Below are 25,022 nucleotides of genomic sequence, written 5' to 3' on the forward strand. Positions count from 1 at the left end.
AGGCAGGCTGCTGGGCGGCCCCTCACATTCACGGGTGGAGACCGCGTTGTTCTGGAACCAGCCGTGGGAGCCCACCAAGCCCCTTGCCCACCCGGGGCCTGGAAAGGCCTTCTGTGGTGTGGCTGGGGCTTCCGGAGCTGTTGGCCTGGGGGGTAGCAGGCAGGGTGGCAGCTGTCCTTCAACGATCGAGGGCCCAGAGACGACGGTGAGGCGTCCTTCTGGAAGGGAGCAGCCGCAACTGGCCGGTGCCTCCAGCTCCCTGCCGTGTCCACATGCCTGTGGCTGAGCTCACTGCTCCCACAGCGGCCCCCGGGAGAAGACGGGGGTGGGAGGGGGTGGGAGGCTGGGCATTTGCGCCCACCCGACCCCTTGAAAAGATGGATATTGTGGGGCAGCTGTTCAAGGGGCCAACCAGAGAGAAGTACCCGAGGAGGGGTAGCTTCCCGGGTACCAGCTTGTCCTGGTCTTACCATCAGGTTTTACCTCACTCAGTGTCCTAGAAGTCCCTCAGTCCTGGGGGACCTGGGAGGCTGGCTGCAGGCTTTCACACTCTGCACCCTGAGGGCTCCCTGTATGAGCTTCAGGGTCACCCTGGGGTGTGTGGGCATGGGGGTCAGTGAGGAAAGGCAGATGAGTGGGGCTCTCACCCCCTTCTCTAAACAATATGCTTTGAACCCCCAATGCATTGGTGTATAATGTGGAGCTCTGTGGATATATAACAAGTCTACACTGCAAAAAAAAAAAAAAAAAAAAGGAAAAAAAAAAAAAATGGNGGAGCTCTGTGGATATATAACAAGTCTACACTGCAAAAAAAAAAAAAAAAGGCAAAAAGAAAAAAATGGTTTGGAAAAGCTGGGATGGACTGACCCACTTGCTTAATGCTGAGGAACATGTCTGGTCCCCGAGGGCACGGGACTTGCCAAGATCACGTGGTGAGGGTCCCTGGCCTGCAGAGCCTTACTCCCGCTCACAGCACACCCGAGCAGATGGAGTGCTCACCGGGGTGTGCCCAGGCCACAGCGCGGAGCATTCTGGGTGGGCAGCATCTGGAGGTCTGCACACGAACGCGGGAAAGGCAGAGAGGGGAAGGTTGGGTCAGTCAAGGAACCCCTGGGCTTCCAGACCGGATGGTAGAACTTCCATAATTCGTCATGTTCCTAAGCAGTTGATAAAGGGGGGTAGTGGGCAAGCTGTAGGCAAGTGACTTCACCCTGTCAGCTTGGCCGACCATTCAGGGGACACCTGCATTTCTCCCCTGCGCCACCCGGGCGGGGAGCCGAGGCTGGCCTGCCTTCTCCACAGGGCTCACTGCACGGCACACTTGAACCAGAATTCTGTCTATAGTGGGTGCACATCTGGGCACAACCCCCGGGGTGTCCTCCTGAAAGCAGGCTGGCCACCCCACCCTCCTCGGTGTATCTGCAGAATGACGCTGACCCGAACGTCTCGGAGCAGCAGACGTTTCTCGTGGTGGTGGCCATTGACTTTGGGACCACGTCCAGTGGCTATGCCTACAGCTTCACCAAGGAGCCAGAATGTATCCACGTGATGAGGTGAGTGCTGGGGTGGGGGGGAGGGCCATGAGCAGGCGCCAGTCAGTGCACCTGTGGAGACTTGGGGGGGGCCTGGGGGAGGGGAGTTAGTTTAAGGAGCAGGTGAGTGGCACTTAGTATGTGGGTTCTGGATTCTGGCCCAGCTCAGCCCAAACCCACTGTGCCATTTTGGGTAAATCACTCTTATCCCTGGGCTCCAGGTTCCTGGTCTGTAAAAGCGTTGGTTTCATTCTGACTCAGTTGGTCGGGGGAAGGGCTTGGACAGTGCGTTTGAAAACTGGCCCAGGTTATTCCAGCAGGCGACTCAGGCAAGAGGTGCCGACTCAGGGTATCTGTGATGGAGGAGGTCCAGACATCAGCTCGGCCACATACTGTGTGAGCTTCTGCAAGTGCTGGACCTCGTGAACCTCAATTTCCTCATCTGTGAAATGGGGATAAGGACAGTGTCTGCTTCTCAGAGTGTGTGTGCGAATGAAATGAGATTTTCCATCAAGGGCTTAGCACGGAGTGAAATGTGAGAAGGGAAGGGCCTAATTCTTACGTGACAGTGACCAGAGGCAGAAAGCACCATGCCTAAGAAGAAGCAGGGGGGTGGATTTCAGCCAAGGGAAATAACATTGAATTGCTTGGGAGGAATTCTCACACAGTAGCAGCAGCGTTCAAGTTCTCAAGAGACATCATCTTGGTTCTTGTAGAGATTTTGGAGAGAGTTTCCACGTGAATTTTATTTCAGTCAGAACATGTTAATGTCACCATGATACAGACTGACAAAATTATGATGGAGAAAGTTTAATTTTTTGTATTTTAATAGGAATGAAGGAATAAAAATTGTAAGGGGAAAAACTCAGAAGGTTCATTGCCTACTGCAAATGTCCATGTTAATGGTAACAGAAAGTCCATTCGTTGAAAGGTCGTGTTTGGAGCGTCACCCTGGCCCAGGTGCCCGGCATCTGCCTGGGTGGTGATCATCCCTCTGTCTCAGTGGGGTCGCCATGGGGAGCCCTCCCTGGGTAAAAGCCTGCATCTTGATGGAGCTTGGCTGGGGCACCTTCCAGGGGTGGTTCCAGACCCATCTGCATGGCAAATCTAGTCTGGCTGTCCCCCCCCGGACTGTGATGGTGCTACCGAAGCTTAACGATGCAGTGACGGGAGCAGGTGTGGACTCAGCCAGGTGCCCCGCCCCCTTCCCCGGCAGGCAGGGGAGAGAGGCAACTTCCCCTCCTATACTGTGTCACCACCAGAGGCTCCTCGTGGTGGTCGCGTGGCTAGCGGACAGGGGGGCCAGCTGCAGAGCCAGCACCTGGTAGAGAAGAGAGCATCCTGGCCACCGTGGCTCCCGTGGCTTCTCTGCTGTGGCCCCAGAGCAGGAGGGAGGAGCTTCGAATCCCCTGCTCTCTCCACTCTCCTTTGTATTCTCCTTTCTACCTGAGAGAAGGAAGGAAGCTTCACTGGGGCTCCACCTACCCCCTCCCCCACCCCCTTATTCTCCCATCAGTACCAGGATGTAATCGCACAGCCTCTGCCTGTCTGTCTGTCCTCACCTCTCTCCTCTTCAACACGGCCTTGCAGGACATAGTCCCTTCCCAGCTCACTGCGCCCATCAGGGCTCTCCTGCCACCTTGTGCTGTGGCTGTCACTCTGCTAGGGAGGCACCCACGTCTGTTGCCTCCTGGGTGTCTCCTGGAAACGCCAGGCTTACAACCTGTCCCGGGAGTTCATTGCCATGGGCTCACCTGGGGTTTCCCACTTTCCTTGGTTAGGGCTCCAGGTTTCCGTAAGGGCGCTTTCTCCTCTAGGCTCTCAGAGCTCACCTCCGTTGCCATTTAGCTCGGTTCTCCCTTAGGATGGCTTGTCCTCCTCCGAGACCCCTTTCCTCTGTCCTGGTTTGAGCCCCGTTGTCTCTGCTCCCAGAATAGGGCTGCACCTCCTCCTCAGCCTCCTGGCTTCCCGTCTAGTTCAGTTTGCTCTGATCAGTCACAACTCTGATTCTGCCGTGCCTCTGCCCTAAAACCTTCAGTGGCTCCCTGTTAGTCACTGATTAAGTCTCTCCCTCCCCAGGGTTCTCTGCAGCATGGTTCCAAACACCTTCACAATCTCATTTCTCACACTTCCATTTGTACACGCCTTCTCTACCCCACACGGTCTCTTAGCATCCCCATAAATGCCCTGTGTTTACCCACCTCTGAGCAGCCTGCAGTGCCCTTCCCTCCTTCTAGATCTGGCTCCCTGTCAGTCCTTTAAGCCTCTCCTGAGCCCTGCATTCTTCCCCTGCCCCACCACCTGGCACCTCTGCCTTCTCTGACCCCCAGGGCATTTCCCTGGGCCCCTTCATCTCCATGTGATAAGGCTGGTATTTATGTATTTCTTTATACCCTACCTTGTTTTAGAGAGGACACAAATACATTTGCTTTGAGTGCTTGCAAATTAAAAAAAAACAGACACCCTCTCTCCCCCAAAAAGACATAACCTACTAGGTTGTGAGTTGTTCGAAGGCAGAGACATAAATGTTTCATCTCTGTGTCCATAGCACCTGCACAGAGTAGATGCGCAGTAAACGCTGAGTGCAAGGTCAAAGCAGACCTTATTGCTGAGCAAGAACCGGGTGCTGGCTACTTCCATACTGCTTTCTAACTGAAGTCATATCTCTGATCACTGCTCAACCAGCGGGCCTGGAGAGCATCTGCAGCAGCTGCTGTGAGCACCCACACCTAGAGGAATCATGCACATGTGCTCACATCACTGCTGTCTGAACTGGGCTTAAGAGAGAAGGTCCCACAGCCTCTGCCTTTCTTTGGTGTCAGGCGATGGGAAGGAGGCGACCCTGGGGTGTCCAACCAGAAGACCCCAACCACCATCTTGTTGACCCCCGAGAGGAAATTCCACAGCTTCGGGTATGCCGCCAGGGACTTCTACCATGACCTGGATCCCAACGAGGCCAAGCAGTGGCTGTACTTGGAGAAGTTCAAGATGAAGCTGCATACCACTGGGGTAAGCGAGAGACTCTCCCTGGCCGCTGGTCCCCTACAATGGAGAGCCAAGGTTCCCCCAGCCATGGCGGGGTGGCGGGAGGTCTTCCCAACTCAGGAAACCCTTAGGTGTTTCCCAAGCAGAAATTAACATCCGTTTACCTTGATCTTAGAAATGACTTGGCACACTTAACCCTTTTGTGGCAGAGACAGCACTTTCTGATACACATGTGTGCAGAGAGATATTCAGAATATTTAACAGCTTGTTTGCCTTGGACACTGACCGGAGTGGACACTGGCTGGAGCACAGGAGCGGGGGGGGGTGGGNTTGCTGGGTTGTTGGGAGATTGGAGATTCAGAAGGAGGGACTTGGGGGCTTGGGGCATTTGGGGGACCTAGGGCAGTGGCCATCTAACTAGCATAGAAGTAACAACTGGTAGGGAGCCTGGGCGTGGTTCAGTCAATTAAACATTGACTCTTGATTTTGGCTCAGGTCATGATCCCACGGTTTGTGAGATCAAGGGTCTCTGTGACATCGGGGTCTGTGTTGAGTGTGGTGTCTGCTTGGGATATTCTCTCTCTTTCTCTCTCTCTCTCTCTCTCAGTATAATTAATTAATTAATTAACTAATAAAAAAAAAAAAGGAGTAACAACTGGCCCATTAGCTCTCTGTGTGGGGAAGCGGGCAGCTCAGGAACTCAAGTGCCCAACTATTGGAGGCTCAGTTCCCAAAGCAGTTCTGTTCTCAGGATGCCAGTCCTAGAAGCTGTCTCCATCAGTTAGGCCCCCCTCCCGAGCATCATGGAAAAATTTGGGCCACAGGACAGGACTCTTCTTAGTTTGAGCGTTTTATCCCATGAGTTTTCCTTCATTCTTGGTACTTAGAGATTCAGGATGGCGATGGTGTTTAAGACCCTGGGACTAGATGGCCTAGATTTAAATCCTGCCTCTGCCACCTTCAAGATACTTAATCCACGTTACTTAACCTCGCTGCACCTCCCGTAAAATAGAGACACTGACAGTGCCTTCTTCATGGGGATGTTGTAAGGATTAAAGGAATCGAAATACGCAAAGCTCTTAGAGCCAAGCTGGTACTTAGTAAGTTCTAGTTAATTGCCAGCTCCCATTATTGCTTTCCTTGTAGGCTGTTAAGTGCTTGCAGATGACAAAACACATGTTAATGGAAACCCAGCAGCCAGCACCCCGCCTCCCAGGCTGTGTGCCCCGTGGTGTGGTTGTCTCTCTGTGAAGCAGACAGGCATCTGCCAGAAATGCGTCCTTTTACCTGACGGGATTCAGCGCTGAACAGCAATCTCGTGCAGGTGGAAAGGCCAGGAATTTTTCAGTCTTAGTTTTTTTTCGATTCTGAGCCTATGGCTTCTGGGTGCTTGGCCACCTCTCTGAGCCTGGGAGTCGCCTCCCCAAATCTGGAGTGTCCTTGCTGAGCACCCGGGGTGGGAGGTGGCTGGTTGGGAGGAGTGGGTTTGTGCCCATGGGCCAGCCTCCACGAGGCCAGTTTAGTAGCTTCGTGCCTCTTCATGCTCTAAAGGCAAAGCGTAATTATCCAGCCAAGATTGATCCGGATGCCCCACTGATTTTTTTCCCCCTGGTCATAATGAGCCTGTTGGTTTTGGGGTGACTTAGGACCTTCCTTCTGGTGTCCGGTCCCATTCTCTGCCCATCTCCACCCTGTGAGCACTTTTCCTGTCGTTTTTGAAGACTCTGGCCCAGCCAGCAGCTCACAGAGCACCCTCCACCCGAGGACCAGACTGCTTTAGCTTCTGGCAGAGGAAGGGAGGCAGTGATGCTGTGCTCCCCAGAGGATTAAGCACAAGCCTTAAAAATAGGAGCTCTTCTATTTTGGTGACTTGGTTGGCAGCTCATTGGGAAATGAAAGCTTCATGTCTGTTTAGCATCATGCACGCCAGCGACTTGGTGTGATTGTTTAGGCCTCCGCTAGGGGGGCTCCTGAGGGTGACCGTGTGTGTCCAAGTGTGGAAATAGCGTGTAAATTGCATCAGCAGTGGTGCCTGCTGCCTTTTCTCCCTTCCTGGGCTCTGTCCCTGCGCTGAGACCTCTGCTCCGTGAGGACCCAGGAGAGAGAGAACAGGAGGGAGGGAAGGAAGGAGGGAGAAGTGGGGGGAGGGGTTGAACGGAACAGCAGAGGCCCCCCTACAGTGCTGCCAGGCTCATTTTGGGGGACATGCTATTCTCGTCTACCAAATATCAGGTAACAGAAATATGACTCACTGGGATCCCCAGGCCCCCAAGTAGCAGCTCCTGAAGCTACAAGGTGTGTCTCCCCTCCCGGGTCTCACCACTCGTTCCTGTCCCCACCAGGACCTCACCACGGATACAGACCTAACGGCAGCAAATGGCAAGAAAGTCAAAGCCCTTGAAATCTTCGCTTATGCCCTGCAGTACTTCAAGGAGCAGGCGCTGAAGGTAGGGCACGTGCCCACCCGCTGTGGTGGAGGAGGTGCACCTGCCAGCTGGGGCACCGGGGATGCCCCGAGGGCGTGCAGGACTGGCATGCAGAAGGCAGGATGCACCCTGGTGCCCTGCTGTTGGGAGTGGAAAACGGTGCAGCTGCCATGGAAAAGTCTGGCAGATTCTTAAGGTTAAACACAGAGTTACCACATGACCCAGTGATTCCACTGCTCGGCATACACACGAGGGAAATGAAAACACATATTCACACAAAAACTTGTATGTGAGTGTTTATAGGGGCGCTGCTTATATTAATGAAAGCAAAAACAATGTGAATGTCCATCATTGTGCAGGTTACTAAGTATGGTCTCTCCATACAATGGGATATTATTCAGCCATAAAAAGGAATATAGCACTGACGCACAGGACGGTGTGGATGGACCTTGAACACAGTCTGTTAAGTGAGAGAAAGCAGACAATACTGCAGGATTCCATTTGTTTGAAACGGCCAGAGTAGGTGGATCCCCAGAGACAGGAAGCAGATTCGAAGTTGCTAGGGGCTGGGGGAGGGGATAGGAGTGACTGCTACAGGTACGGGGTTTCTCTGCCGGGTGACGGAATTAGATAGTGTGAGGGTTGCACAACCTTGTGAATATACTAGAACCCACTGAACAGTACACTTTAAAAAGGAGACTTTTAAGGGGTGTCTGGGCAGCTCAGTCAGTTAAGCATCCAACTCTTGATTTAGGCTCAGATCATGACCTCACGGTTCTTGAGTTTGAGTTCTGCATCAGGCTCCATGTTGACAGCACAGAGGCTGCTTGGGATTCTATCTTTCCCTCTCTCTCTGCCACTCCCTGGCTCCATCACGCGTGCGTGTGCTCCCTCTCTCTCTCTCTCTCACTCTCTCTCTTTCTCTCTTTCTCTCTCTCTCTTTAAATAAATAAATAAATAAATAAACTTTTTTTTATAAAGGAGAATTTTATGGTATATGAATTACATCTCAGTAAAAAATCAGAAAGACGGACAGAAGACACACTGTGTGACAGCTGTGTGACCTCCGGCAAGGTGCTTAATTGTTCCGCTACCCACCTCCCTAAGCTGAACAGCGGGGCAGGTCCTGTACCCCATGTTTTGGTGGTACATCAGACATGCGGTGCCTGCCTCGGGGCTGGGCACAGTCAACTCTGGGCAAATGGTTGCTGCTGTCCACCCCCCAGACCCCACAGAAGCAGCTGGTGTATGAGTGAACCCCGGGAAGACTATTGCAAAGGTTTGTGCAGCGATGGTCCTGGATGTGGGAGAACGGCTGTGTCCTCAGTGGAGCGCAGCTGTCCACTCAGCGGCTTCTCCCATGGGCATGTGACGCGTGGGTGTAAGTCAGATGCGTGTACTGAGCTTTAGCCAAAAAGAATTGGGAACTTTAGAAGCATTTGGTATTATGTGATCACTAGTAGAAATTGAGTGAATTCTAGAAATAGGATAGAGTTCTAGAAATAGGGCTCGAGGGAAACAAAGACATGAGAACATAATAGTGCTTTCTTTCTTTTCTTTTTTTTTTTTTTTGATAGAGAGAGACAGTGTGAGCAGGGGAGTGTCAGAGAGAGGGACACACAGAATCCAAAACACGCTCCAGGCTCTGAGCAGTCAGCACAGAGCCTGATGCAGGGCTTGAACCCACGAACTGTGAGATCATGACCTGAGCCGAAGTCAGACGCTTAACCAACTGAGCCACCCAGGCGCCCCGATAGTGCTTTCTTTCATTCATTCAAGTACCTTTCTCATCTTCCTCCCTCCCTCCTTTCTTCCCTCTCTCCTTCCTTCCTTCTTTCCTTCCTTTCCTATTCGTGTGTCAGATCCAAAGGCAATGTCAAAATAAAGACAGTGTGAAGGAGAATGTAGTCGGTGGGTCGGTGTTGTGAGGGGGTAACTAAGTGGGTATTTGGTGAAGACAGAGATTCTGCCCTAAGAGCAACAGCAGGAAAACTCCTTGGAGGAGGGGCATTGGGGGGGTCTCAGTGGCAGCAGCTGGAAGGGGGGTGTTTTAAGAACAGTGCAGGGGAAGGAGAACACAGCAAATTGTGGAAAGCCAGCAGTTTTGAGTGGGAGAAGGGCTAGGCTGTAGGATACAGCGGGAACGGTGAGCTCGCGTCGAGATTGTGCAGAGCCTCGAATGCCAAGCTAAGGAACATCTTGGGCAATGGAGAGCCATCAAAGGCTTTCTAATAGGGGAATGCCATGGCCACAGAGATAGCATTAGAGGGAGGGCGACCACAGCGTCCCAGGGCCTGCGGGGTGGAGGAGAGCCATGTGGAGGCAGCTGACTCCCATCCGCAAGCAGGAGTGTCTGAAGGCTCTGTGACTCCGAGCGAGACTAGCAGGTCATTTGTGGAGCGTGAAGACCAAGAAGAAAGAGAGGGGGGAGGGGCGAGGGAACAAGTGGATCCTGGGAAACAGTTCTTCCACCAGAAAGGGAGAGGGGAGAGGACGGAAGAAGGCGTAGGAGGGAGAAGGGGGCAGGAGGGGAGGGCACCATCATTGCTGGGGACAGCCAAGCAGACCAGGAGGCGCCCACAGAGGCGGACCTGCCTCAGCCCGAAGAGTGGAGATCCCAGTGGGCTGGGCTCGGCGCCTGGTAGCCCAGACCACCAGGTGAAGGACGGTCTGCCTGTAGCACAGGTGGACATCCGGAGAAAGGTCAGGGATCAGAGGGAGGCCGAGTGCCCAGGGGCCCTTTGAGTTCAGAGAAGGAGCCAGGAGACCTGGGGGAAAGTTAGGACTTGAGAAAGTCCCTGACGCTGAATTGTGTTTCAAGTTGGTTAAGGGGTAAAGAGTGAACAGCCCGTCTCAGAAGGGGAGGGAAGAGGTGGAGGGGGGGCAGAGATCAAGCAGGGGTGCAGGAGGGCGTGCGACTTCAAACATGTCAGCTCAGCTGAAAGCTCCAGGAACCTGCTGGCACCTTCTGCCGGCAGAGGACGTGTGTAAAGACATTCCATGAAGAATAGCCTTTTGAGGAGATTCGTAAGGACCGGGCCCTTCACGAGAGGCTGGCTCGTATTTGAAGGAGTCAGAGGAGGGGGTTATTGCATGTTGGACCAGGATAAGCACAGGAGAATATTTACTAAGGCCGCATATCTGAGGAATCCCATGCAGGAAGCAGGCTCATCTTTCATAAAGTGAAAGTCCTGACATAATGAGTTTAATAAATGGCAGGGCCCCTTTCCCTTCCAAGCTGCACTCCATCCTCTGGTAACAAACAGCTTGTCTAAACAACCTTCCCTCCAGCCAGGAAAGCCCATCATTCATGTTTTGAGCCTTTTCCTGTTTAAAGAGTTTAAAATAGGGGCGCCTGGGTGGCTCAGTCAGTTAAGCATCTGATTCTCGCTCAGTTCAGGGTCCTGATCTCAGGGTCGTGAGTTCAAGCCCCACATTGGGCTCCGCGGATTGGACTCTTTACTGAGCCTGAAGCCTTCTTAAAACAAAACAACACAGAAGAGTTTAAAATAGGTTAGATGGTAATAGGCAGCATACTTAGGACTCTTCCTTACGTATGTCGTTAGCCACCTGCCTCTAAAGCCCAAGGCAGACCTGCAAGGAAATAAAACAGAATAAAACACACAAACAAAACCTCCCACTGTTTCGCATGAGCATCATGCAGAGATGTTTCTATTACTAAACATACCTAACACTGCTGAACTGTATGCTTAAAAGAGGTTCACAGGGTAGATTTTATGTTACGTGTTATTGTCACAATTAAAAAATGAAACATTTTTTAAAAGGAAGAAGAGGGGCGCCTGGGTGGCTCAGTCGGCTGAGCGTCTGACTTTCACTCAGGTCATGATCTCGCGGTTTGTGGGTTTGAGCCCCGCGTCGGGCTCTGTGCTGACTGCCAGCTCAGAGCCTGGAGCCTGTTTCAGTCTGTGACTCCCTCTCTCTCTGACCCTCCCCTGCTCACGCTGTCTCTCTCTCTCTCTCCTAGAAATAAATAAAAACATTAAAAATTAAAAAAAAAAAATAAAAGGAAGAAGAAAAGGAACTGACTGATCAAAGAGGAAGTTAGTTCAGTGAGAGGGTGGGTCAGTCCCCAGTTAACTCCTGAAACCATAGAGGAAACGAGATACCCATCAGAAAAAACAAATCGCCAGCCTATTAATCTTCCGAAGCACGTCCCCAGAACCGACTCGGATGTAGGAGTGCAGTAGTGCGTGTTTGGGTTTGATTTCAGATTTGTCTGGTGACTGGCAACGGGAGCTGAGGGACAGGAAGGAACTGGATTTATCAGAGGGCTTCTCCGGGCGAGACGTTCCTGTGCGTTCTCACTTGGCCTTGCCCGAAACACTGTACATTAGTTTTATTGTTCCCATTTTACAGATGGGAATACTGAGTCTGAGAACTATTCTAGAGACGTATTTTGTCTGCATGGACTTGGTGCAAACCTCTGATGCTTCTGCCCATCCCCTGTATCCATGTGGTTTCTGCGGAAGTGGTTTAACCTTAACCGAAAGTTAAGGGCGGCCCAGTTCTTGCTTAGGTCACGTTCATATCCTTCCTGTCCTGCAAGGAGAACTCCCCTGATGTGCTGGCCTTGTGATAAGGGAGACGACAGTGACCACTCTGACGACAACTGGGCCAGGCCCTGTTCTAGACACAAGACCACATGTAACAAATTAGTTAAGACTTTGGCCTTTAAGAGTCAAGATATATCTGGGTCTGGGTCCAAATTTTTGTTCTGCCACTGGCTAGCTGTGTGGTCATCAAAAGGTTCTGAACATATCTAGGTAAGATTCCCATCTGTGAAAAGGTGCACAGTTATATCCCTTCCTAATGGGATTCTGGGATTAATGGAGACGAGTTATGCAAAGTTCTTAACAAAGTTGTCACAGAGTAAGTTCCCAGGAAATGTAGCTTTCAGAAAACTGTCAGCCCTTCCAACAATAGTATAAGCGAGGGGTTATTATCGGCATTGTGCAGATAAGGAAACTGAGTCCTGCGAGGCTGTCACTTGCCCTGTCACATGATTCAGAAGTGGCCAAAGGCCTCTAATCTCCCGCCTCCGGCCTACAGTCACATTTAGTGAGTGAAAGGGGCCTCCCTGCTTGTGGAATATTCAGGAAACAGATCCTTGCTCCTTGACACTGGTATGTTCAGGAGGCAGCAGAATAATTACCCCAAGAGTTCATGGCCAGGAAGCCTGGAATTCTCGGTGAAGCTGTAGGGGGACCAGCTGTGTCCACTTGACCTGCTGCATTTCCCTTGGTTTTAGGAGCTGAGTGACCAGGCGGGGTCGGAGTTCGAGAACTCTGATGTCAGATGGGTCATCACAGTGCCTGCCATTTGGAAACAGCCCGCCAAGCAGTTCATGAGACAAGCTGCCTATCAGGTGAGTGTGGGGGTGGGGCGGGTGGGGGTCCTGGGTGCCTGCAGTGGTGACTGTCACTCCACTCAGGTGTCCCCAGCACTCACAGGCCCCCCTGGGAGGCAGTGAGGGGTCTTCCGCTGGTGAGGAGACTTGGAGCCTTTCTCCTGGGGGAGGAACGGGGTTCAGATCCACAAGCGTTGGGCTGGGCCTTGTTTTCTTTCTGGTTTTATAATACCTTATTATTGTAATAATATAATACCGTGGACTCCCCAGGGCTAGGATTTCAAAGTGGGGTGCAGAGACATTTCTCTGTGGGTGAATGGAAGTGAGAACCTCAAGGAAAAGGCTTGGGCAACAAGAATGTTTGAACGAGTAAAGAATAAAGACAAGGCCAATGGCCACATACCGGGCACATCAGGGCTGCTGTGCAGGTTGAAGGCTGCATGTATGCGGCTGGGAAATAAAGGAAATGTGATTGTGTTCTGCACATTTCACCTTGGGAATAACACAGGAGCACATACGGTCGGGGGTGGTGAGGTCGCCGTACCTGCATGGTGGCAGGCACCTGGATGAGGGAGTGGCCTGGCTGAGGACCATGCAAGTCAGCACCGCGCCACGGACCGAGCATTCCGGTGCCGATGGCCAGCCTGTCCCTCCTTGGCGCTGGGGGCGTCGCTGGTGCCATGCGCCTGCTTGAAGGCCGACCTGTGCCACAGCGGGGCTGCCACGAGGGTCTGACTTCATGGCAGGAATGGCTGGCGTGCTGACCTGCTGTGCTGACCCCCAGGTCAGAGCTGGCTCTGGCTGTACTTGATCCCCTAGGTTAATGCAAGCCCACCTTGGGGACTGCACCCACTCTGTGCAGTGAGAGTCCATTTTCGGAGCCTTCAACCTGGGCTGGGCTGGGGAAAGTCACCAAGGTCATAGATGCTTCCTTGCCTGCCCCCCCTCCCCCACCTCTCAGGGATCAGCCACTTTGCTCTTCGATGTTGAGTTTGTAGCCATAAGTAGGAACCTTTCTTTTCAAAACACCCACTGAATCAACCCTGAGCCCCAAATGTAGCAAAGCGGTCATGGGTACCACAACAGCTTCATTAGTGTCATGAATTGTGTAGTCAATGCTTGGAGCCTTATTGCAGGTGATGGATAGAGATCAAGGGAGAGCAATGTCCCCATTCCTCAGTCTCCCCACTTCCGTTTCTTCCCTCCTCTGCCGCAGGCTCTCCCCTCTGCTCTCCCCTTCAGCGTGAGAATCTGGCCCAGCGTATTTATCTGCCAAAAATAGATTTGTTTTTATAGGGATGAAGGAAGAGGGTGGAGGTTCCAGAAAGAGGCGACTTCTTTAAAAAGGAAAAAACCACATGCAGTTTAGCTGGGCACAGAACCCCTGGGCGTCTTGGAGCTTTTCTGCAGGGTCAGCCGTCAGGCCGTGTCCGAAGACGGGGTGCTGGGACACAGCTGTCGAAAAGGCACAGCCCCGTGTTCTGAGTTTCCACCGGGAGGGTACTCAGGACGCGTGGCTTTGACTCTCGTTTTCCCACAGGAAAACTTCAGCAACAAACATGTGACCCGGAAAAGGGTCAGTTCTTATTTTTAGCCCGAAAAAGAAAGAGGTGGAGGGACTGGTAGATTTGTCAGGGCTGTCGGAGCCCTGGGATGCCTGGTCCAAGAACTGCCTCTCTGAGCAGTGGGGCCTGGCCGTGAGGCCCCTTATACTCTGTGTGGGGAGGAAACCAGGCACTTGGGGGTGTGGTGCCCTCCAGCGTTTGGCAGAATCAAAATGGCACCTCAGAGGGTAGATGATGGGTCAGCAGCTCCTCAGAGGGGGGTAACATGACCAGGTTTACGGATGTGGGGAATTTTCTTTCTGAAGCCCAGAGAGAAACCCACCACAGACAGGCCTATCCTTTGGATGCTGGGTAACTTCTGTCTGGTGCAGTGTTTGTGCAGCTTAATCTTTGGCTCTTTGTACTTCTTTGTACTTTGTACTTTGGATATCTGTGTCCAGTTTAAAGTCACTGAGTGGATTTCAAGATGGCAGGGGGCATTCAGTCATTCTTTGTCCGCTCATTCATGTATTCATTAAATCCACACTAGGGACTTGGGTGTGCTGAGACGGGCCAGCACTGGACTCATCTCCTGGATGACAGACAGGATGAGGGCCCCGCTCTCTGTGCTCTCTGTGCCTCGCAGCTGAGTGGTTTGGTGAAGCCTTTTGTACTTTGGGAAGTGGGGCGGAGGGTGTTAAAGGGGCACAACTGCTTTGCCAACCAGCCTGTGGTGTCTTTAGCCTGTCTTCTGGAAGAGTTTCCATGACAAAATGGAAATGAACCATGGCCAAAATTAGCATCTGTCCAGTCCTCTCTTCTTATCTGCCACTGATTTTACAGAATAAGAAAAATGTGTGCCTATGCTGGTTAATTTTATGTGTGAACTTGGCCAGATATGTAAACTGCCATGTTTGGTCAGACATCATTCCGAGTGTTGCCCTGAAGGTATTTTCGAATGAGATTAACATTTAAATTGGCTGACTAAATAAAGCAGATTGCCCTCTGCAGGGTGGGTGGGCCTCATCCAATCAGTTGAAGACCTTGACTAAAACAAAAACTCCCTAGATTAGAAGGAATTCCTCCTGCCTTCCTGCCTTCAAATTGGAATATTGGGGGTTTTTTTGTTGTTATTGTTTCATTTTTTGTTTTTTGGTTTTTTTCTGGGTTTTGTTGTTGTTGTTGTTTTTTTCCTGCCCTTGGACTCAAACTGAAACATTAGCTCTTNTTTTTTTTTTGTTGTTATTGTTTCATTTTTTGTTTTTTGGTTTTTTTCTGGGTTTTGTTGTTGTTGTTGTTTTTTTCCTGCCCTTGGACTCAAACTGAAACATTAGCTCTTCCTGGGTCATGAGCCTCCTAGCAAGGTATCTGTATCATCAGCTCCATGGTTCTCCAGCTTGCTGACTGCAGACCTTGGGACTTGTCAGTCTCCATAATTGTATGAGCCAATTCTTTAAAAAAAACCCTTTCTACGATTACGAAGATCCTGCTTGTTCTGTTTCTCTGGAGAATATGAATACGGAACATGAGCAAAAACCACGGTTCTTGCCCAGCCAGCTTCTGAGGTCTGAGAATGCCCACCCAAGCTTTTCACCCAAAGTGCTGCCCACCAGGCTGGGAGCCGGAGGGATGAGGCAGGATGGTACCCCGTCAGGGCAGAGGGGCCACTGGTCACCTCTACCCTGCTTGACATGCAGAGAATGGAGTCTCTCCTTCAGGCTGAGCCCAAGTTCATGGCACAGTCTCCCGGGGGCCGTGCTTCATCCCTCGGATGGCCTGGCGGAGGGGGGAGAGGCCAGGGTGCAGCGCGGGTGATGAGGCTCTGGGCAGCGTCATGGATGGATGGTCCCGGGCCTCCGCTCAGAAGTCTGTGATTCGGCGCTGGGGTCGGTGGGGGACCGCAGAGCTCTCTATGGATGCCGTTTTATCCCTGGAACGCCCCAAACTCCTCTTGTGTTAAACGCTTGTCAAAAAAGTGAGTTAAATCTCTATCTTTTATAATTCGCGGCCTCAGGACACCAGTAGACCCTCTAAGAGCATTCAGTGAACAGATGGTGGCAGGAGGAGCCGCTGAGGCCTTCAGAAAAGACCTAGAATAGGAGAGAGTTCACGGAGTCTCGTGCACAGCAAATAGTCCAGCCGATTTCTAGACGCATTTTGCCTGAACAATGCGTATCTGTAGTGGGTTCCGGCAACCTGTCAAATAAAGGCAGTCCCTTGCGGACAATGAACTCACCTAACGCGGAGTTAGGCTTGCGGGCTTGCGGCTTCTGCTGGCTTCCCTTCCTATGCAAATGTCAGTGAAAAATAATCACATCGGAGGGGGAAAAAAACAAAAAACGAAACCAGCAGCGACAGCCCATGACGCCCAGAAGGGTTGCAGCCGTAGCCCTGTACAGCTTGACGTGAGGCCAGCAGGGTGCCCGTCGGGTCTGGCCCCCTCTCAGCTGTGCACACGGTCAGTCCCTGGAGGGTTGTCCTGACTCACCGTGGGGCCAAGGGGCAGAGCAGTGGGTGCAAACGCCCATGTCCCGGCCTCCCTCGTGTGTGGTGCTCAAACACCCGCTCCTCCCAGGTGGGGTTCGTGGCCAGGAGGCAGTGCTCCAAGGCGGTGGTCCTGGGGTGCCTGGGTGGCTCAGTCAGTTAAGCATCCGACTTTGGCTCAGGTCATGATCTCACGGCTTGTGGGTTCGAGCCCCGCGTCGGGCTTTGTGCTGACAGCTCAGAGTCTGGAGCCTATTTCAGATTCTGTGTCTCCCTCTCTCTCTGCCCCTCCCCTGCTCACGCTGTCTCTCCCTCTCTATCTTAAAAATAAATAAAACATTGAAAAAAAAAAAAGAAGGCGGTGGTCCTGCGGCCCCAGACTCGCAGAGGAGTCAAATGGCAGAGTGCACTCTTGACTCAGACACTCTCTGTGTGTAGAATCCTCAGGTCATGTCAGCAGAAGGCAGTTATCCACTTATTCGGAGACAAGGGCCAGGAAATCACAGAATAAAGCCTGGCTGGCAGGACGTACATTCATTCATTCAGCAGCAGCTACCCACTGAGCACCGACTGTGTGGTTGGAGACAAGAAGACCCGGCTGCTGCCCTTAGAAAATGTAGCCTCTTGCAGGAGAGGCTCCGCATGTCTGCATGATCTGTAGTTGGAGACAGAATATGCTAGATGCTAGGCCAGCCGGGGCCCAGTGGAGGGAGAGCTCTCCTGGAACAGCAGCGGCAAGGGATCAGCTCCAGAGGCGGAAGTAGCAAACGCAGGGAGCCTTTCCCCTGCTCTGCTTGACGCGGCCTCATCCCCGGCCTCTGATAGCTGAGGGCTTCTGCTGAGAATGACTGCAGGCGTTTACAGAGAGGAAGCCCACCCTCCAGGCCTCCAGCCCGGAGATAAAGACATCTGGGTTTTTCAGAATCTGGAAGACTCATTTTGCATTTCCTCTTTTTCTTGGAGTCTGCTGGTGGCTCTGGGACCCCTCCAGGAAGACGGAATCTGGCAGAGCCACCTGCCTCCACTTGCCTCCACCCTTCAGCTGGCCACTGTGGCTCCCGTGGGAGTTCTGGTGGGGACATGGCCTCTCACTCTCTCTGGGGAGCAGGATGGGCACTGGTTCAAGCAAAGGAGTGTGGTTACTTTGTCCTGGGCCCCCCAGACTCTGCCTGGGTCTCTTGCTGCTCTTACCTTTCCCTCTTGCTCTGCTTGGGGGTCCTCTGTGCCGCCCCTCCCCATCTGCATCCTCCCCTGGGTGCTGTGGGGAACCTTCTCTGCAAATGGGTGAAAGCTTTTGCCGTGGAGCCAAGGCCAACCCAGCTGGGGAGGGACGGACAGAAGGGCTCCCCCTGGGGGGTGCAGCCATGCTGTGCAGGGAAGTCTGTGGGTCTTTGTTCAGGAGGTAGGAGCATCATCCCAGGAGGAACCTGGTGTGTAAGTCACACACTGGGTACACTCGAGCGCCTCAAGTTGGATGACTAGACTCAAGGCTGTTTGTTTCTGTGGATGACTTTTTTTTTTTTTTTAAGGTTTATTTATTTTTGAGGGAGGGGACAGGCAGAGAGAGAGGGAGACACAGAATCCGAAGCAGACTCCAGGCTCTGAGCTGTCAGCACAGAGTCCGAGGCGGGGCTCGAACCCACAGACCGCGAGATCATGACCTGAGCTGAAGCCAGACACTTAAACCGACTGAGCCACCCAGGCGACCCTCCTCTGGACTCCTTGGTTCTGCTTCCTGCATGGATACTTCACTCTAAATCACAGGGGCCGCTCATAGTTTCTGGGAAGGTGTGGAGAGGAATGAAGGCCTCTAGTGTTTCTTATTTTCCCCACCTGTCCCCCCACTGCCGGGCCCTGTCACCCGCTGCTCTTCCTGGCCCCGGGGAGACTGCCTGGTGGGTTGACATCCCAGTGGGACACCTGGCGGTAGTGAGACTTTCCTCCTTGGCTGGGTCCCTGGGCAGGGCCCTGGCGCCCCTCCCCCACCCCTTCTCCCAGGCTGTTTTCCCTCCAGAACTTTGGAAGAGTGCCTTAAACCTTCAGTCCTGGTTGTTTCTTTGTAGCTAGTGTTTCCTTCTTCCTCACCCTGTGTTGTGGAGGTTGCACCTGCTCGCTTCTATTCTAGAAGGCCCTTGACTTTACACACCCACAAAGGTGGAAAAGTCAGTCTTCGAGGGCGGTCCTATAGAAGGGGGCTCCTCTTGGTTTTAGTTTGGATTTCTTCTGGGATCCGGGGGTTAGGGTTAGGTTTGGAGGTTTCAACTTTCCTGGTGACACTTAGGTGTGTACCCTTGCCCTCTGTCACTGGGCACGGCAGCCTTCGGCTGCCTTGGTGTTAAGGATGCCTAATGTGACCCTGGGGGAAAGTGAGGCTGGGGGGTGGGACTTCGAGTCCCTGGAGGAGGGAGCAGTGGGAAACTTTGTGATGCGCCTGCGTCAGTGGCTTGCTGACTGATGGGCACACGGGGCTTCTTCAACCCAAAGGACTAACCTGATGGGTACAGATGCCCCCAGTGTGGTTGTGGCTACAGCTGAGGGCGCAAGGCAGTAAGGGGGCTGTTTTTTCTGTGGCTGGTGTAGATTTTGTAGAGCTGGTGTGCCAGAAAGGGTCCTACCACTTGTGAGGCATTTGGTATCTGTAGGGGGGAGATGTAAGTCACCTGCCTGCCAATGGTATCTCATCAGGACATAATTAATTGTTTCATTTGGGATACGGTTATTACGGAGACCTGACTGCACGTGAGTAGAGGTAAGCCCCCACGTAGTGCTGTTCTGGAGTCCATGGGTCAAGAGACTGTGCCTTTAAACCAGTTGAAGGAGGAACAGTAGAGATACCTGGGGAGTTTTGTTCGCCACCAAAGGCCCGGTTCCCACACCAGTGCCCGGAGTTACCAAGAGCAGGAGGGCCAAGAGCCAATTAGAGCTGGTCCTCAAGGGCCAAGACCCGGCCTGGGCCTGCTCTGCCCCATTTGAGCCTAGACGGCCCGGGTTTCAGCACTGAGAGTCCTCGTCCCTGGAAACCCATTCCACTTCTCTGAACCTTGGCTTCTTTCTGCATAAAGTGGAGACGCTGGACAAAAGGCTGAGACGGCCCTTTGAATTTCTGATATTTTAACCTGACCCCCTCCCCACCTTGTATAATAATTGAACCTCCTTAGCCGCCTCCATCTGTGACTCCAGGCCGGTGCCTCCTGGTGAGAGGTCACCGTGCATGTGTGGCATTAGACGGACCTCCCATCCCTGACCTAACGGAGGGTCCCGTAGACCTTATGGGCCTGGTGTAGACCTGGGGTCTTCTCCACAGCGGGTAGGGCATGAGCGCAGCATCCCCAGGTTCCTGAGGAAACCGCAGCGAGGACTGCAAACAGCAGTAAAGGATGAGGAGCGCTTCTCTGTTCCATCTTGCCGGTAACCAGGAACCCCCTGGGCTTGAACAGCTCTAACAAGCAAGTGAGGCTTCGTGCTTCAGTTCAAGGCCACGGGAAGTGGGCAGGGACGTGTCACAGGCCACGCCAGCCTCATTTCTCTGAGTGCCCTCAGAAGGGTGGCTGGCTTTTGTAAGCGGCAGTGACTGGAACGAGCCACATGTCACAGAGCAGAAGCATTTCTGCTGTTAAAGGGGTAAAGGCTTTGAGTAAAATAACTGCCAGCTGCCTTTTGACCCATCTTCTAGAAAACATGAGACTATGTGGGACCCCAGGAGGGCTTTCTCCCAGAGCCCTGGAGCTGTGCTAGGGTGTATGCCAGATTCCCATACAGCCAGATCAGACACGTGCATGGCTGAGCTCCGACGATGGCCCGTTGTTCCCTAGGCCACCAAAGATCGGGGTTTGCTCTTAGACCATTTGGCCCATTGTAACCAGAAAGAGACCACCTGCCTCCCATCTTCTGATGGTTTTCAGAGCTTTGGGGTCTTTCCCCCGCGATTCATGCATCTCAGTTCCGGGCCACGCAAGTCCACGATGTAAGAGGCCCCATGGCCCGAAGAGCCCTGCATTTCCCAGCGGCATGCCTACATTTTCTTTGTCCACTCCACAGTGTTTGGGTGCTGGCTCGGGGCCCAGCACTCGGTCGCCCCTGATCGTAAGCGCTGCAGAGATCTCTGGAGAATTCCCCAAACCAGCAGAGCATGGCTGTCCCTTCCTTGAGAGTGTCGGCACAAGGTGTGAGCGGGCCTGCCTGGGGAGCCTGGGTCCCAGCCTCTGCCTCTGTCTTCCAGGCAGGCCTGGCCTCCCCGGACAACACGGAGCAGCTCATCATCGCCTTGGAGCCCGAGGCAGCCTCCATCTACTGCCGGAAACTGCGGCTGCACCAGATGATTGAGCTGAGCAGCAAGGCCGCGGTCAATGGGTACAGCTCCAGTGACACAGTGGGAGCTGGGTTTGCACAGGGTACCTCCTGCTCTCTCTCTCCCCTCCCTGCGCTCTCCCATCCCAACCCTGCATGTTTGGGGCCTTGATTGTTTAAGGCACTTAGCACGGTAATGAAGAACCAAGGTGCTCCCAGTGGGGTCAGCTGTGAGCACCTGTTCTCAGCGCCTCTCCGGGACCTGCTCCGGGGCCCCTTGTGAACCCCCCAGCGGTCACCCCGATTCATCAGCTCCCCACCCAAGGGCCTTGGGCGTGGGGAGGGTGCTTCTCATCAAGAACCTGAAAGCAGCTCCCGGTTTTCCATTTTACTACGCTTTTAATTTTTCTTGTTGATTAACTGATTCTTAATCTAATCCCACTTGGCCTGTTATTAATTCCTCCATTAAGACTGTTGACTTATCGCTGACTCACTCATTGGGGCTGCTTCATGTGTGATGAACTCATTATGTGTCTTAACCGTGAACCTGGAGAGAGTTTAAAACACAGATGAGAGGGGCGGAGGCTTCCAGACTCCATGAATGCTGATGTAGCTGTGGGAAGGGGTACCTACCATCTTGAGCACCCAGGATGGGCGTTAGGGAACTTTTTCTTTCTAATAGTTACCTGTGTGCCAGTTGGTCACACTCTGGGGCCTAAGAACCATTTTCCCAGGTATCCAGGGCTCTGTGAGTCTGTCCAGGGCCACAGAGTTTGCAGACATCCTAAGTCAGGGTCAGAGCCGCCAGGGTGAGCGAGCTTAGGCACTAATCAGAGTGCTGTGAGTGCTGTTCCCAGATGAGGGCCTCAAGAGCAGAAAGCCACCCATCACCCATGCCCGCCCATCCTGCCCTGGATGGCCGGGGAGGAGGAGAGGGAGGAGGTTAGCTGGAACTGTGGCCCATCGCTCCGCCAACAGCCTGGTTCCAAGTTTTCCTTGGTCCCCACACCTGAAGCCTGTCTCTGCGCTGCCCAAGGCTCCAGGGCCCTGGCTCAGCCTTTACGGGTGTGCATTCCTGCCCAGACGGCCCTGGGTCCTCTTCCTCTTCACGGGGGCCACTCTGCCCCCGAGGCCACCACTCTGCATTTTCAACCCAAGATGGAGGAAAGTCTTTGAACCTCAGCCACGAGATAATGGCCATGTGTTCACTTCGTCCCCACGCCGCTGTCTCAAGCTGCCAGGGCTAAGTGCTAGCGCCTCACCTGATTCACTGGGGACACAAGCAAGCAGGCTGTCCTTCAGCTCTGAGGGCTTGATTTGATCTTTTTTTTTTTAATTTTTAAAAATCTTTATTTCTGAGAGACAGAGAGACAGAGTGTGAACGGGGGAGGAACGGGGGAAGACATAGAATTGGAAGCAGGCTCCAGACTCTGAGCTGTCAGCACAGAGCCTGACGCGGGCCTCAAACTCACAAACCGCAAGTTCATGACCTGAGCCGAAGNAGGCTTGATTTGATCTTTTTTTTTTTTTAATTTTTAAAAATCTTTATTTCTGAGAGACAGAGAGACAGAGTGTGAACGGGGGAGGAACGGGGGAAGACATAGAATTGGAAGCAGGCTCCAGACTCTGAGCTGTCAGCACAGAGCCTGACGCGGGCCTCAAACTCACAAACCGCAAGTTCATGACCTGAGCCGAAGTTGGATGCTTAACCGACTGAGCCACCCAGGCGCCCCTTGATTTGCTTTTTTTGAGCAACGCTCAGCCTCTGCCGAAGTCTGCCAAGGCTGGCCTTACTGCTAACTACGTCAAAGGTGTGAACATTTTAAATGCTGGGAACAACCTATTAAATTTTCATCTTCACCATTTTAATTGGAACAGAGACGCATGACTGACTAGACTTCGTATCTTACGTGCTACTTCCTACTGGTTCATACACAGAAATTCATGTCAGAATTAGCTAACTGTAGGGTCGCTCTTCTTATTGCCTCCTAAGTGGGAACACTCGCATTTGAAGGGGAAGCTGGTTTTGAAGGCTGGCCTTCCCCGAGAGCTCAGCTTTTGGCTTCCTTTCCTTGAACATACCCTGTCTACCCCCACTGGGTCTGTGTCCTGTGCCTTGTGGAATTTGCTCTTGTCTTGTGCTCAGAGGGTCTTTTTGGTTTTTGAAATTCTCAAATTGTTGGCCACTGCCCCTCAGAGGGCCAGTGATGTAGGGTCCTGTCTCAGCCTTCTTTTACATTTGGCCTCTCTCCCAGGAGGAAGGGGTCCTGCTGGGGAGGCCTGGCAGAGCACATAATCAGGAGTACCCTGGATGGCGTTAAGGCCCTGAGCCCCTTCTGGGCTGTTCTCTGCCCTCTGATGCTCCTTTGTAATGGACCCCAGTGGACCGACTGAGGGGAACATGGCTGCCACTCTGCCTCCAGCACCACAGGGGGCGCTGTTAGCATTATTTTATACCAAAAGGATTTCATGAGATCAGTAAAGGATATATTTTCCTTAATGTTGGGCTTAATTTGCCCACAAGTGTGATAATTTTTTTGAGAGCTTATGTTTTATTAGTCTTGTTTGGTCATTTTTTATGAACGCCATTGGTTAGCCATCTAGATTGTTTTAGCAGACCAAATGCCCCCAACAAGGTCTGCAGTAGAAGTTCATGGGGAGCCAGTGCTGGGAACAGGAGAGAAGCCCTGAGTTTGGGATCCCTCCCAGGTCTTCAGAGACTCTTTAATCCAAAGGGCCTCACCACTATACCCCAGGACCTGCACCAGCTTAGGGACTAGAAAAATTGGTTAGGGGGCAAGGTGGATGGAGACTGTATCTGCGAAATTGGGGGTTGCTCTAAATTGTTCAATGTAGTGATTGTTTCTTGGGTCCCAGGTCTCACACTTGGTGCTTTGCCTTCCTTACCACCGACTATGTGCTGGGTGTCACAATGGGTGCTGAGGAAAAATCTGAGAACCAATCCCCGCTCTGCTTGTGAAGAACTTAGGCCAAGTGTTATTATCCCCACTTTATGGATGTGGAAACTGAGGCCCAGAGGGGTTAAGTGATTTGCCCCAAGTCCCAATTTGCCTGTGCCCTGCTGGTTCCCAGCTACCCTCTCACGGCACCTTTACCATCCCCTAACATTCATATGCTGCTTTTTTAGACTTCACCCTAAATTGTGAAATCTCAAAGGCATGAGGGTCCATGGTTCAAGGGTTGACTTTGAGCTGCAAGACGGAGTCGTGGGAACTGCAAGTCCCTTAACCTTGTCTGACCTGGTTTCCTCCTCTGAGCAGAAAGACGATGATTTGTGCCCTGTCTGCCTCACAGGCCTGGCGGGGGCCCTGTGAGAGATGCAGTTACCCCACGCAAGGCGTCACAGCCCCTCAGTGCCCTGAGCCACAGCCACGTTGTTCCCCTGTGTTAGAAAAAAGGCAGCCAGGGCTTTGCTCTGTTCAGATGGGCCACCCTGTGGCTGAAGCACCACCTGGTGGCAGAAGAACATATTGGCTTCACCGAGGTCTGGAAGCTGGGAAATGGCTTCCAACCGTTCGTTTATCCAGGATCCAGATTAGGAAAACATACCCAACATTCCTTGCAGCAGACAGAGTTCTTGAGGTGAAATTATTTAACCAAGTGCCCTGCAAGCTTCTTGGCAGACAAGTCCCTCCCTGAGACAGCAAAGCCAGGAATCTGGTTGATTTATTAACCCTTTTCCCCCAAAAATGTCACTGGGCGAAGGGCTTCTCCAGGGTGAGCCTTCAGCAGGGTACATGCCAAGGGCCATGCAGTGAACAGACGGAGGCTGGGGAAAATGGTCTGGCTTGTGGTTCCCAGTGTTGTGTTTATGTAATCATTTTGGTCAAGTGTCGCTACACGTTCCCTCCCTAAACCTCATGCTATTGCCCCCACTGACGGTAGACGGCCACCAGCTTTGTCATGCTTTCTTACCTGTCCTTTTCTTTCTGTCGGCCACCAGCTAAGGAACACATACGGCGTAATCGGCAGAGTCGGACCTTTTTGGTGGAGAATGTCATAGGAGAAATCTGGTCCGAGCTGGAGGAAGGTAGCGTCCTTGAACGTCCTTAGCCCTTGCAGGATGTGCTTTGTGCTGCCGGCAAACATGCATTCCTGTCTGTTCCTTTGGCAATTTTGGAAAATGTTCAAAATCATCTGGTTTTAAAGACCACTCTGCCAAGGGGAGCTTTTTTGGGTCTATAATTTTGCATGTTATAAAACCATAAAGACTCTTCAGAAGAAAAGTAGGAAATGGAACTCCCCAGTTCCGGAGTAAGTCTTGGGTTAAACAGCAGGTTATTTGATGGCGCTATAAACATGGCAGGAGGTTGTCCACTAGTACGAGCCACATCTGTGGCAGCTTTAGTCTGAAAGAGTCACTCCTCTGGGTCCT

At 52.5% G+C, this 25,022-nt stretch overlaps 1 protein-coding gene across 1 annotated transcript in view; it reads left to right on the forward strand.

Annotated features, from left to right (window-relative positions):
* The first annotated feature begins 1,497 nt into the window (after window positions 1-1,497).
* The window catches only part of HSPA12A (heat shock protein family A (Hsp70) member 12A), a 33,116-nt gene continuing 9,591 nt past the window's right edge, over window positions 1,498-25,022 (forward strand). Inside the window, exons 1-6 of the mRNA XM_077779550.1 lie at window positions 1,498-1,553; window positions 4,355-4,541; window positions 6,860-6,964; window positions 12,213-12,329; window positions 20,559-20,730; window positions 24,591-24,677. Coding sequence (XP_077635676.1) covers window positions 1,549-1,553; window positions 4,355-4,541; window positions 6,860-6,964; window positions 12,213-12,329; window positions 20,559-20,730; window positions 24,591-24,677 — 673 coding nt within the window. The 5' untranslated portion in view covers window positions 1,498-1,548. The remainder of the gene's footprint in view (window positions 1,554-4,354; window positions 4,542-6,859; window positions 6,965-12,212; window positions 12,330-20,558; window positions 20,731-24,590; window positions 24,678-25,022) is intronic.

This window comes from Crocuta crocuta, unplaced genomic scaffold (assembly GCF_008692635.1).
Source record: "Crocuta crocuta isolate KB4526 unplaced genomic scaffold, BGI_CrCroc_1.0 scaffold138, whole genome shotgun sequence".
NCBI classification, from domain to species: domain Eukaryota; kingdom Metazoa; phylum Chordata; class Mammalia; order Carnivora; family Hyaenidae; genus Crocuta; species Crocuta crocuta.